Below are 14,435 nucleotides of genomic sequence, written 5' to 3' on the forward strand. Positions count from 1 at the left end.
AGCCACTTTGGCTGGTTGGAAACCATTTTTAAGTTGTCTTTTCCTAAAAGCAGGCTTCGACTATAAGCTTGGCCCAATATCATGCAAATGGGATCTTAGAATCGAGAAGCAACACGACTAACAAAAATAACTGTGCTCGCGCGAGCAAAACAGCAAAAAAGAAGGTAAATACCGAACGAGAGGATGATCCCTCGCACACACAGGTGATGTGATGCACGCGACTGTTAAAAAGCACATGTGCTCTTGTTTACTTGCGCGAATCCTGTGCCTAGAGGAACTGGTGCGATCTGTTTCCTTTGAAATGTACTGGACAAAGAGCGATGATTGTGCACTCACAGCCCTACTGCTTTCGATAGCTCAAGATTAAAAAAATAAAAAATAAATATATTCTTTAGTAAGCAGCAGCGGTCTCTGCTTTCATTTAAATTATTCTTTGAACAGATTAACAGGTCTATATTAACCGTGTGCATGTGATCATCCTTTCATTATCACACAATCACACAAGTATGTTTTACCTGCTTTCTTTTGCTTAGTTATCTTAGTTAATATGTTTTAATTATATTTTTAACAATATCATTGCTTTAATGGGAGATTACTCCCCGTTTATTATGTGTAGTTAACTGCTGATCTGGGACTTTTAGCCAGGACCGATCACTGTGCATATTTTACATGACAATACTTTTTATTTATTTATTTATTTTTTATGTTTTTTTAAAGAAAAGTTTTGTTGAATTAAAAAGTGCACCTATACAGCTATAGTTTTGACACATTAAAAAAAATTGTGGCTAAGAAATACTTATTTGGTGTGGTCAGAGATTAATTTGCTAAATCTTTAATTTTGATCCGTAAAAAGTCATGTGAAATAAAAACTGATTGCATTGCGACAACCCTAATCAAGCAAGCTAATACACAATACACACAAGAAGTTAAATGAATAAGGAGGCATTTGGACATAACACAACATCTAAATCAAGTCATCTTAGCATGTCAAAGTCAAATTTATGCATATAAAATATATTTCCCAACAAAACAAGTGTGGCCAGTGAAAAGCTAGTTTTGGCTAGTTGTTTCTGTTTGATACAGCATATTATTTACAGTATATATGTGAACTGAACAGCTCTGCCTCATATGTTTCATTGGCAGTTTTATTGATCACTAAGATATGATTGACTTGGATTTAAGTTGCTTTGATTTAAAAATGAAAATTGCAAAAATATCTTAGATGTGTTATACAACTAACTCAAATTTAGATTTTGTAACAACTGTAAACTTTTTTTTGTTATACGGTCTGGTTTTGTGGTGGCTGTACATTAAAATTAAAATCATATAATCTCAATTTAAATGATGAGAGATTTTGAAATTCTAGCAGTGAACTGAGCTACTGTAAGGTAATCAGAAAGTAATCAGATGTAATCAATTAATTTACTTTTATAAAGTAATTGAAAAGGCACACTGCTTATTACATTTTAAATAGGGTAATTTGTAATCTGTAATCTATTACATTTCCAAAGTAACCTCCCCAACACTCTTGATGAGAGGTCTCATGTACAGTATGTTTATATTAAAGAAATGCATTCTGTTAAAATGTACCTGTGCTTTGTGCTGTTGTTGTTGTAGATTCTGAAGTTGTAGTCATTGTTGTCATATTTTCGCTTGCTGTCATGTCCATAGTGGCACTTTTTGTTGTTGTGGCACCTGTGATCGCCTTTTCACCTGTTGCAGCTTGACTGACTGTCACACTTTCTCCAGTTGTGGTGCCTTCTGTCACTTGGCTTTCTATTGGTGTTGTTTCTGAAGTGGCGTATTCTGTTTGTGAAAAAGAGAGAGACTCAATATTTTTGTAACATTTCTTGTTTTTATCTTATATAGCATAGATCTATTTGTTGGAATAGCCAAGTACACATAATTCGAATCAAAATATGAATAAATATGACTTTTCATGATTATATTTTATGAATTTACAACCGTAAATATAACAATACTTAATTTTTGATTTAGGCGAGGCAGTGGCGCAGTAGGTAGTGCTGTCGCCCCACAGCAAGAAGGTCGCTGGTTCGAGCCTTGGCTCAGTTGGTGTTTCTGTGTGGAGTTTGCATGTTCTCCCTGCCTTCGCGTGGGTTTCCTCCGGGTGCTCCGGTTTCCCCCACAGTCCAAAGACATGCGTTACAGGTGAATTGGGTAGACTAAATTGTCCGTAGTGTATGAGTGTGTGTGTGAATGTGTGTGTGGATGTTTCCCAGAGATGGGTTGCGGCTGAAAAGGCATCCGCTGCGTAAAAATTTGCTGGATAATTGGCGGTTCTTTCTGCTGTGGCGACTCCAGATTAATAAAGGGACTAAGCCGACAAGAAAATGAATGAATGAATAATTTTTAATTTGTAATATGCATTGAAGAACTTTAAATGTGGTTTGTATGTGATGTAATTTTTATTTTTTATTTTTTCAAAGCTTTGCATTGTTTTATAAGACTCGATTTCCAAAAAAACTAACCCTTATGGTTGGTTTTGTGGTCACATTTGTATTTACACTCCTATTTAAGAGTACAACAAACACCTTTATCCTCCACCAGGTGGCAGTAAGAGTGTGCACAACATAACTTTGAACGGTATAATGTACAAGCCCTGCATGCCAAAATCAATACCTTTAACATTTCACACTTGCTTTATGCAGCCATAATCATTTAAGAAGAAATAAATCACACAGAAAGCATCTTCCAACATAATACATTACCAGTTATTGTGTCCATGGTTGTTGTTTCTGTGGTAAACATAGTGTTTGGATTGGCAGTAGTATATGTAGTGTTTATGTTCCTTACATCTGGGAGGGAAAAAAATCATGGATACATTTTATATACTGAAACGACTATGATTAACATAAAGGAAGGGGAAATGTAAGTATATTTATTTACCTGCACAATATGCCAAAGAGCAGAACTCTGGTTTCACAAACTCATAGACATAAAAACCTCCAGGACAGGCTTTGACTTGAATGGGATTGGACTGGAAATAGCAGCAGTTGTTGCTCCATTGACCGCAGACATCTCGAGAGACCACTCCATCCTCAAGTGTTGGATGTCCTCCGCTCAGCCACAGTGGAGCATGAGTGCCGCAACTGTGCTCATCAACACATGTGTCTGGCATCTGAACACTCTGACCATTAATGAAGAGACGGTACCAGCCGTCCCAGTTAACCTCACAGTCGCACATTATTTCAAAGGAATATTGATTACTGGTGGCTCTCCAGGGGTTATCCAGGGCATGGTAACTGGTGCAGGGATCAACAGGAGGAACCACTGTTTAGGAGAAATTAAATTAATATATTACTGTTAAATTAGTTTAATGCAAAATACTTAAATGCACTTAAAACTATTACTGTTTGGTTGGAAAAATTGCAGTTTGTCTGCATTTGTCTTTCCAGAACTCCTTAAAATCAGCACAATTTAATTATTTAAATTTAATTATTGTTAATTGTTATTAATTTAATAATTTAAGATGGGATGCTAACTGACTTTTGCAAGTTGCAAGTAATTTGGACTGGTATCTGAATTATTACCTGATTATTTAAGGCCTTTGTTATGTCATGTTTTAGCCAATTGTTTGTAAGTATTGTTGACGTTAAAATGATCCTTGTTTTGGCTTTAATTAAAGTCTAACTATTGCATATAAGATTCTTTTCTGGCATTATTTGCAGATCTACTTTTATCTACGCATTACCCATGCATTTACATTACTTTTAGCCATCAAATTTACTTTTGTTACTAAAATAATTGCAACTAGCAATCAAAAATGATGTACATCTGCACATTAAACATGCATACAGGTTGTTGTTTTTTTGCATGCAAATTTGTAAATATGTATTTGATTTAACATGTTTTATTAAATAGATTAACACTTTAAATTACCTGTGCTTAGAATTTGTTTTAAGCTACAATTCTTGCTATTAATAAACCATTAACCCTCTGGGGTCTGAGGTGATTTTAGGAACCTTAAGATTTTTTGACATGCCCTGACGTGTGCTTATTTTAGCTACTTATTAGATAGTCCTGGCCAACTTGTATTTTGTTTTCATTAAATTTAATATAATATCAACTTGTTTTCACCACAAACTGTGCTACAATAATATGTGAGAAATATGGATGTACACGCTTGCATTTTTTTAGGGGGGAGAAAATGGTGGTTAATCTTTAAATGTGATGAGCTCAGACTGAAAAAGTAGATATATATATAAGTATATATATATATATATATATATATATATATATATATATATATATATATATATATATATATATATATATATAGCCAAAGGGTTAAGGTAACTGAAAGCATTTGAGGAAACTGATTGCAACAAACCATTTAAGTTCAAAAACTAATCCTAATGAGCGCTGTGAGCTTTCTCCATTGAGTAAACAAAGTAATTTGAGCACAGTAAAATCCAATAAATGACGGCAACTCAAACCAACTGAGAACTGTAAAACTCAATAAGTTAAGGCAACTCAAACTGTTTGAGGAAACTGATTGCTGCAAATCATTTGAGTTAAACTAATCTTTCATTGACGCGCTTCTTACAGTTTGCAGTGAGACGAAAGAAAAAACCCTATATTTTCTTTTGCAAGAGCACACACTTTTGTTGTTATTGTGTATACACAAAGTAAACACTTTACAGATTTGAGTGGTGTAAAACACTTTTTTGTGTAATCAAAATAGTGTCTTTGGCACCAATAAGAAAAAGAAAATGCTAAACACACACAACCACAGTGATCTGGCGACCTCAGAGGGTTAACTTTTAGCTCTACAAACTGCTGCTTCAGCTGCTTATTAATATTTCTAAACTTAGTAGTTTGGTTTAGATATTGTGTAGAATCAGGCATGTAGTATAAAGTCATGCAGAAATATATACTTTTAAGTCCAACAAACAGCCAGTATCTTAATAATATGCAGGTAATGAGCCACTAGATGATAATGAGTGAGAATTGGTGCTTAAATTAAAGTTTGGCTTACCAGTTGTAATGGTGTTGCTGGTGTTGATGTTCCTAACATCTGAGGTGGGAGAAAAAAAGGCCATGAATTGAGATGAAATTAAGACTTACGTAAACGAAAACAAAAAAAAGTCAGTATATTTACCTGCACAGTATGCCAGAAAGCAGAAGGAAGGTTTCACTAGCTCATAGACAAAATAATTTCCCGGACAGGCTTTGACTTGAATAGCATTGGATTTAAAGGAGCAGCAGTCATTTTCATAGTGCCCGCAGACATCTCGAGTGACTACTCCATCCTCAAGTGTTGGATGTCCTCCGCTCAGCCACAGTGGAGCATGAGTGCCACAGCTATACTCATCAACACATGTGTCTGGCATCTGAACACTCTGACCTTCATAAAGCAGACGGTACCAGCCGTTCCAGTTCACCTCACAGTCACACATTATTTCAGAAGAATACAGATTGTTGGTGGCTCTCCAGCGGTTCTCCAGCACATTGTACGTTTTGCAAGGGTCTGTTATGGAAACATTACAATAAAAGTGTGTGAATGAAACTGTTTCAAATTAGTTATGACTTTTCATAAATCACTCACCTGTTCCTCTTTAAACATAAAGTTCACCCAAAACATCAAAACTGTCACCATTTCCTCACCTTCAGGTTGCCTCAAACCCATTTCAGATTTAAAGTCCACATTTAAAATGTTTATTTTGCTAGAACACATTGTTAGTTTTAGGGTGAACAGTTATTACGTGCATTAGTTTTTTTTTTTTTAAAGCTCAATGTAAATTGAACCCTGTGTCCATTACAATGGACATCACTTCACCCCATGTTTTTTTTTTTTTCCTGAGCATTTCATCTAATTCATCTAAGTCCATGGACGATTATCATCCAATCAAATAGCGGTAAGGCTCAGCATGTTGTAATGTAAAAAATAATCCACTGAAAAGCAGCAGGGCATCACTTCACTCCAGACACAGACGTGAACTACATTTACAATGTTGTTATTCAGATTTATTGTTATGTTTCCCAATATTTCATAGATTGTATATAAAAAAGAGGGATTGCACTTGCTAATTAAAGTTTAAAATATTTTGTAACATTGCAAGCTTTAGATCAGGATCATGTCTGTCCATTAAGATGGACAATGGCTTCAAGATCTGTTACTTAAATCTCCAATAATGCGATTCAACTTTTTTATATAAAAAAAAAAATCTATATCAATGTGATAATTCATTGCTGAAGCAATTGTATATGCAGAATATACAGATCCTAAAGTTCTTGAGCATATAGCAGATGAAATTATCTCAGGTGTGGACATTATGTGGAGTGATGAGGAAGATAAAGTTTGTTATAAACAATGTGCAATCTATTCAACTAAAACCTCAAAATTAAAGTTAAAATATTGCAATTTTGATGTTTGTGATTTTGAAAATAAATTTCAAGATTATACCAGCAATCATGTATGATTTTTTTGTATTTTATGTTGGTATAATATTTGGTAAAGTACAACTGTTCTGACCTGATGTCCATAGAAATGGACTGTATATATATATGTATTAGTCCGTACTTGAAGGGTGTTGAATGTTTATTATTATATTTTGGTCTCATTTATCAGAGCCTCAAGAACTGTGAAAACCTACTTTTACATTTTTCTGATAGTTGGAGCATAATTCAGGTCTAAAGGGGTTCAAAATAGAAAGGAGGCCTTATCATAAGACAGTCTTGATGTATTTAAGTAAAAAAAGTGACAGAAAAAAAATATTTGGGCAAATAATCCAAAGTCCTCTGTTTGAGGATTTAAACTGCTCAATGTTTCCAAATATGCAAACTGAAATACCACAATAATTAAAAGAGAGAGCACTGATAATGCAATGCGGAATGTTTATCTCAAGATATCATCTGACAGAATGATTGACAGGCCAGTAGACAGGACGCACACACCTACACAGTACGCTATGTTGTTTAAAGATTCAATTCCATGACGTAGAATAACGCCCTATCAGTTATACACTACGTTATTGTGACATACATAAAAATATGCATATTCTAGTGACATAAAATACTTTAGGGCATAGTTTCAGAGTGAGTTCCCACACCGCACAACCATTAACTGTTCAAACTTTTACTTTATTTCTTATATTAAATCCACTATTTAAATAGATTGTCTTTAATGCTGTGAAATAATAGAGATGGGGTTAAATATTTTAATTTCTCACTAGACTAAACATCTGCAAACCTTTAAATGCATTTACAGTGTTTCCCTAAATATATTTTAATGTTTCCTCATTACAGCTTTTGCTCTCAAAGCAATTAATACAGATAAAATCATACTTTAGCCATTAATTTCTAATTAAGAAATGCATTTCATTAATTATTACAATTATTCAATTATTAAAGTGTCTCTATGTTATTATTTATGATGAAACTTTCTCAATTAACATAATTTCCCTCTTCGTCTTTAACAATTTATTGTGTTTTTCTAAAAAAGCTAATGATCACAGGTTAAAGCAGAATAACTAATATATAATATCTAAGATATGGAGTATAAGATGAAGGAAAGAGTACCTGATGTTTGTCCATTAATGGTTTCACCTAAAAGAAAAGCACAAGAACAGATTGCTTATTTCACAAGACAATATAGTAAGACGTGAATATATTTATGATGTGATATTTGAATATATTTTGCATAATTGGGCCACAAATATATCTTCAGAGATGTAAAACACTCACCTAATAGCAGTATTAAAACACACAATGAGAATGAAAAGCTCATTGTGGTAAACGCACACCTTCAATACCTGCACACACACACACACACACATATACACACTGTGAATTGGTTTTTAGTATTAAACTGAGTATAAAAAAAAATAAAGCTCCATAGGTGTTGCATTTATTTACTATTTATTTGTCTTAAACTGAGTGTAGCTTGTTTTCAGCATTTGGAAATACTACATAAAATCCGTTGGTCACAGTTCATACACAGAATAGTATTACATGGATTACAATTGTATGATTTGTTTGCTGATTAACGCATACTAACAATAAACAATGCTTCAATAGCACTTCTTAATCCTAGTTAATACAAATGTCAACATTTACACACACATTGTCATAATCAGTCAGGATTGGCAAACTTTTAGGATGAACAATTGTATTTAGAATATGTATTTAGAAAAGACTGTAGTTTAGTATATTCATATTTTAATCTTATGATATTTTACTTATTGAAATTATTTATTGAAATATTTTTTTTATTATATATGATAATATTATTGAAATAAAATGTATTTCTTAATATGAATTATCAATATCCCTCTATCTCTCTCTCCCTCTCTCTCTCTCTCTCTCTCTCTCTCTCTCTCTCTCTTTATATATATAAATATATATATATATATATATATATATATATATATATATATATATATATATATATATATATATATATATATAAATAAATAAATAAACAAATGTTATCTTTATTATTAAGAATTCACTGTTGTTAATCAATGCATTACCTTAACAATTGAGTCTTGACTGTATTGTTTTGCTAAAAGCTATTGTTTACAAACATAATAAACATTTACCAAAGCCAGTTATTTGAATTGGGATTGTTACATCAAACTGTAAAGGTATATAATAAATAAAATGTGTGTTACCTGAGACCAAATGTATCTTCACAGTAAACTCCAGAACACGATGATGCTTTAATCCAGCTTGAGAATACAATGAGGTATGAACGTTAGGGCTTAGCAATCTTATGCATGACAGTGTTACGTGTGGGTGTAACTTTTCTCAAATGTGATGGCTTGACAGTTGTGACAATATACCCCACCTCCAACAATAACTCAAACCATATTCACGTCACATAATGGCAGTGTTTCTTTCTACACCTGCTATTCTGAAATACATTTTTAACATTGAATAGATGAATACTGATGAACAACTACAACACAATCTGATGAATCTTAATTATGGGGAGACTCAATGCCTAAAACATTTCAGTCTATTAGTATATTTTACACACTTTAATTAATTCCACTGTTTATAGTCTTCCTGAACACACTGCAAATGTTTTATGGGTTAAAACAGATTACAGACATTTTAAGCAGTGATGGAGAGTATGAAAGTGTATTAACATTAGTAAATTTAATCCATTATCTGTACTTTTTCTTAGCAGTTTTATCCTGGGAAACGTTTGCCTCACTGTATTTTAAGTATAGTATTGTACTTTTTAATAAATGTATATTAGTAAAATTATATTAAAACTGAAATTGTCAGGCAGGTTTTGATATGTTATTCATTTCAATTAATTATTCAGTCGGTCTTACTGAATCTGATTTCGAGTCAACAACCCAAATGATTCAGATAGACATTCAAGTGATCCAGTGTCCAGTTAGCAATTCACTGATTTAAATGATCTGGATCAGAGTGAGTCTCCAGTTGACGATTCACTAATTCTAATGTTTGAATTGGAGTGAATCTCCATTTAACAAATCTCTGATTCAAATGATTTGTTCTGAGGAAGTCACAAGTTGTTGATTCACTTATTTAAACGATCAGGTCAGAGTGAGTCTCATTTTGTTGATTCAGTGATTCAAATGATTTGGTCAGAGTGATTCTCAAGTTGTTGATTCACTGATTCTTACGATGTGGTCAGAGCGAGTCTTAATTTGTTGGTTTACTGATTCAGATTATTCAGTTTCCAGTTGACCCTGATTCCTTTAGAATGAATCTCCAATTAACGATTCATATCTCCAATTAACGATTCAATCACTTATTCATAGGGTCTAGTCAGAGTAAGTCTCAAGTCGTTGATTCACTAATTAACATTTTTCAGTTAAAGTAAATCTGCAATTAATGAATCACTGATTCAAACGATCTGAAGTTGTTGATTCACTGAATTATATGTTTCGATTAGAGTGAGTCTTAAGTTTTGATTCATTGATTCAGATTATCAGGTCTCTGTTGTCAGAGAGAATTTCAAGTAGGGGATTCACTTATTCAATTGATGCTGTCAGACTAAGCCCAACTCACTGATTGAAATGATCTGGTCAGAGTGAGTCTCATGTTGTTGATTCCCTGAATCAAATGATCAGGTCAGAGTAAGTCTCAATTTATTGATTCAGTAATTCAAATAATTTGGTGAGAGTGAGTCTTAAGTTGTTGATTCACTGATTCAAGTTATTCAGTTAGAGTAAAGCCACAGTTAATGAGTCACATATTCAAATGATCTGGTCAAAATAAGTCTCAACTTGTTGATTTACTTATTTAAATTATCTTGTCAGAGTGAGTCCCATGTTGTTGATTCACTGATTCAAATGATTTGGTCAGAGTGAGTTTCAATTTAGAAATTCACTGATTCTAATGCTCTAGTCAGAGTGAGTGTCCAGTTTGAGATTCACTGATTCAAATTATCTGGCTAGAGCGAGTGTCCATCCAGTAAGCAATTCACTAATTCAAATGATCTGGTTCAGACTGAGTCTGCAGGTAGCAATTCACTGATATAAATGATCCTTATAGAGTTAATCTCATTGAATGGGTCAAATATTTGAATGGTCTGCTCAGAGTGAGTCTCTAGTTAGCAATTCATAATTGTAATCTTAAATTGTAGGTCAGTTGTTTATTATTAATCAGCTGTATAAGGTTGGGATGTTTAATCCTATACTGTATCAAATGCTTAAAAGTGGACATATTACTGCCTGAACAGGTTTTATTAAAAGCTAAACACTATAAAATAGCACACATTAATGGTCCTCTATTATCCTCACTGTCATAGCACACATTAAGCATGTTTTCATATTGTTTTCATTACACACATTTAGTATCTTCTGTACATGTATATTATTATTTTTTGATTTTTTTGCACACTTGAATTATCTTTAATTATTAGTAGTCATTATCTTGTTTTACTATTATTATAAAACATTCAAGAACAAGCACATTAATTTCAGTGCTTTAATACATTCAAAAATCAAGTGCTGTTGCAATTTGAAGTAAAATTAAAAAGTTTCATAACACTTCATACTTTTACTCTAGTACTTGATTTGTGTACCTCATCCACCACTGCACTAGTATATCACAAACGTGCAATATACTAAAATCTCCACATCAATCTTAATTTCTCAGTCAAAGACATTGACCCTTTTTACATTAGAATGTGACCTGTATAGATGAATTACCGGTTTGTAAACAATGGACAAACATCAGGTACTCTTTCCTTCATCTTATACTTCATATCTTTATATTAGTTATTCTAAACAGGATGCGCACAGCGAGATTGCAGAACAAAAACTAACAAAATTTAGTGAAAACAATTTACAGTGAGGGAATGACATCCAATGCAGTACAGAGTTTGTTGTTGTATTATAGATAAGTTAAATTGATTACATATTATATATATTATTTACATAATGGCTGCAGCGTTTTATCACAGCTTGTCACCCAGTGATAATCTCAGCGATTTAGCAAAATTAACGTTAAAGTGAGCGGCATTAATCTGACAGGTCAATCGCAATAGCACCCTCGCAATGAATATCGGATAAAACGAAATAGCCAAGCATCCGGCCTGAAATATATAACTATCTCATTTAAACTCCAAGTGAATTTACAAGAGAGAAGTTAAAGGCCTACGAGTCTTTAGATGCCTACAAGTTTGTTTTGTGTGGTCATGTGCAAGAACTAATGGTCCATGATCACCAGATTCAAAACTTTGAGGTTCTGCCAAAGACAAGGAAAGAAGACGAAGCTGTACAAGGCCTGGGTAATAAATCACCAACAAGCAAAACAACTGCATTCTGACCGTGAACCACACCTGTACGGCAGGGAATGTGTACTTACATATTTACATTTTATTCTTTGCATTCAGTGTCCGCAGTTTAATTCACCATATGTAACTGTTTTTGCTGAAATCATTGCTGCAATCTAAAATGGGCAATGTGTGTGATTCAGCAGAGCATAAGCTTACCTGATATGAAACGAGAACTGCAGAGTCCAGCATTTTTAATTAGGTCCTCACTCCATTCAGCTCTCTTTTAGTCAAAGATGTCTGTGGTTGGCAATAAAAGAAATGTGGTGTACGGTAAAATTTAAGTTTTCTATTTTGGCATCCTACCGCACAACACGACATGTTTGCTATTGCAACCGGCCTGTTTTTGCAATCGCTATGCATGTTTATTTTTCTATGTAAAAATAATAATGATATTGTTTTATTATTAAAAACTTTACAGTTTAGCCCCAAAATATTAATTAGTTATAATATTAATTATAATATTGATTGTCTTCATATTTTACCCGATTTTGATCGTTCAAATCAGGTTTTACTGAATTAATGTGTTGTTGTGGGACCCATACTTTCACTCTAGTACTTGATTTGTGCACCTCATCCACCATTGCACTATGTGCACAAATGTGCAATATACCAAAATCTCCACATCAATCTTAATGTCTTAGTCAAAGACACTGACGCTTTTACATTAGAATGAGACCTGTATAGTGTAGTTTGTAAAACCATTAATGATAGTGTTTTATTATCCAAAATATAATTGTGTAACAATGTGTGAAAATAAATATACAATAATCATTTGATGACATCACAGTTTAGTCCTAATATATTGATTAATTATAATAATAATTATTGGTGGCACAGTGGGTAGCTCTGTCACCTCACAGCAAGATCACTGGTTTGAGTCCTGGCTGGGCCAGTAGGCATTTCTGAATGGAGTTTGCATGTTCTCCCCTTGTTGGTGTAGGTTTCCTCCGGGTGCTCCGGTTTCCCCCACAGTCCAAAGATATGCATTATAGGTGAACTGGGTAAGCAAAATTGTCCACAGTGTATGTGTTTGAAGGAGAGTGTATGGGTGTTTCCCAGTGCTGGGTTGCAGCTGGAAATGGGTATTTTTCTGAAATGAAGATGAAGTAGGGTGAAATCAGTCTACATATTGTAAGCTAGGATCAATCTGATTGGATAATTTTTGATTACAAATGAGAGGCCAGCCGGGATCAATCATATCACATGCTCCTCTCGAAAATAGTTTATAAAACTTCACTTGTTAAACCCCAGGATGAATAGCTACTGTATGTTAGTAGTGGCTAATGCGATCTAAATAAAAATAAGCAGCAATTCTTAGTTTGGACTCTGAACACTTTGTGATTTGTAGCTTTGTTTGATGACAAAACCAGAAATAGATGCTTCATTTAAATGATATAAATACAATATTTAATATTGAGGCTCCTTTGTAGTTCAGTTTACGAAAGGTACAGTTACTTGGACGGCACCCAAAAGCTAAAACGTAGTTTAATACATTATAATTATTTACTCCTAAATGATACATATTAGTACACTAAAATTACATTTTAGTGCTGTAAAACAGGACACCGCCCAGGTGACAGCTACTGTTTTCTGAGACAAAATTTACAACCAAAACCTAAACCAACACCTTGTAGCACTTTTGTAGTTTTATAATTTAATTAATTAATATTTTATTTTATGCATTTCTTGCTCATTTATTGATATGAACTATATCTATATTATTTTCATTGCTTTCCATTTTGAAATTACTATAATAGAAACAGGCTGTGTATTTATCTATAATAGTATATGATTATGAAATTTGGGTGGATCTGTGCCATGTCGTTTGTGGCCCTGCCCGTAATACACAACGGCGACATTATGACGTGCATTGTGTGTGTGTGTTGTGATATTTTAGTGTAGGCCTAAATACAGCGTTTTATTTCAGGCCCATATTGGCAGCTTTGACTGGCAGAACCGGCTGTCAATCAGGGAGGATCAAAGCCATCATGAGCCGCACCCGTTTGAGCAATCAAACAATAACAATTCCCTAACGTTTCTGATGATCTGAGCGATGGCTCAACCTCACCCTATTTTACCTTGAATAAATGACAGCTTCAACCAGCACAGCAGCATTCTTCAGATCATTCAGAAATTAGAGTACACCGTCACTCACTCATCTGACGCAAATACAGTATCAGGATCATCTCCATGGGAATGCAAAACAATTGCACATGTAGTGTTGAAATATCATTATCATTGATCTATTTCATGAATATTATATTACTGTTTGCACTGTTCTTTTATTTCATATGAGCATACAAGATATTTTTTTATGGTAGCCCCTTTTCCATAAGATTCATTTCATTTATTATATATACAATGCTAGGTGAACACATTTATATAATAATACATTTTAAGTTGGATGAGATCTATTTCGATAGCTGTACTTTCTACAGAACACAGACACACACACACAGTCAAAGCTGTCTTCATGGAGACGTCCCATGACTGTTATGTTGTTTCTACTGTACAGACTGTATATTCTCAACCCCACCCCTAAACCCAACCCTAACAGGAAACAATCTGCATTTTTACATTTTCAAAAATACATTCTGTTCATTCTGTCTGATTTATGAGTTGTTTTCCTCATGGGGACCAAAAATAC

At 33.5% G+C, this 14,435-nt stretch overlaps 1 protein-coding gene across 1 annotated transcript in view; it reads right to left on the reverse strand.

Annotated features, from left to right (window-relative positions):
- omc2 (omcin 2) overlaps nt 1-8,707 on the reverse strand; it is a 34,011-nt gene extending 25,304 nt beyond the window's left edge. The window contains exons 1-8 of the mRNA XM_087276999.1: nt 8,637-8,707; nt 7,708-7,775; nt 7,543-7,569; nt 5,123-5,491; nt 5,000-5,038; nt 2,908-3,291; nt 2,730-2,816; nt 1,591-1,806 (exon numbers count right to left, since the gene is read on the reverse strand). Of these exons, the coding sequence (XP_087133125.1) occupies nt 1,591-1,806; nt 2,730-2,816; nt 2,908-3,291; nt 5,000-5,038; nt 5,123-5,491; nt 7,543-7,569; nt 7,708-7,750 (1,165 nt within the window). The 5' untranslated portion in view covers nt 7,751-7,775; nt 8,637-8,707. The remainder of the gene's footprint in view (nt 1-1,590; nt 1,807-2,729; nt 2,817-2,907; nt 3,292-4,999; nt 5,039-5,122; nt 5,492-7,542; nt 7,570-7,707; nt 7,776-8,636) is intronic.
- Nucleotides 8,708-14,435: the final 5,728 nt, after the last annotated feature.

Source organism: Danio rerio, chromosome 12 (assembly GCF_052040795.2).
Source record: "Danio rerio strain M-AB ecotype USA chromosome 12, GRCz13ab, whole genome shotgun sequence".
NCBI lineage: Eukaryota > Metazoa > Chordata > Actinopteri > Cypriniformes > Danionidae > Danio > Danio rerio.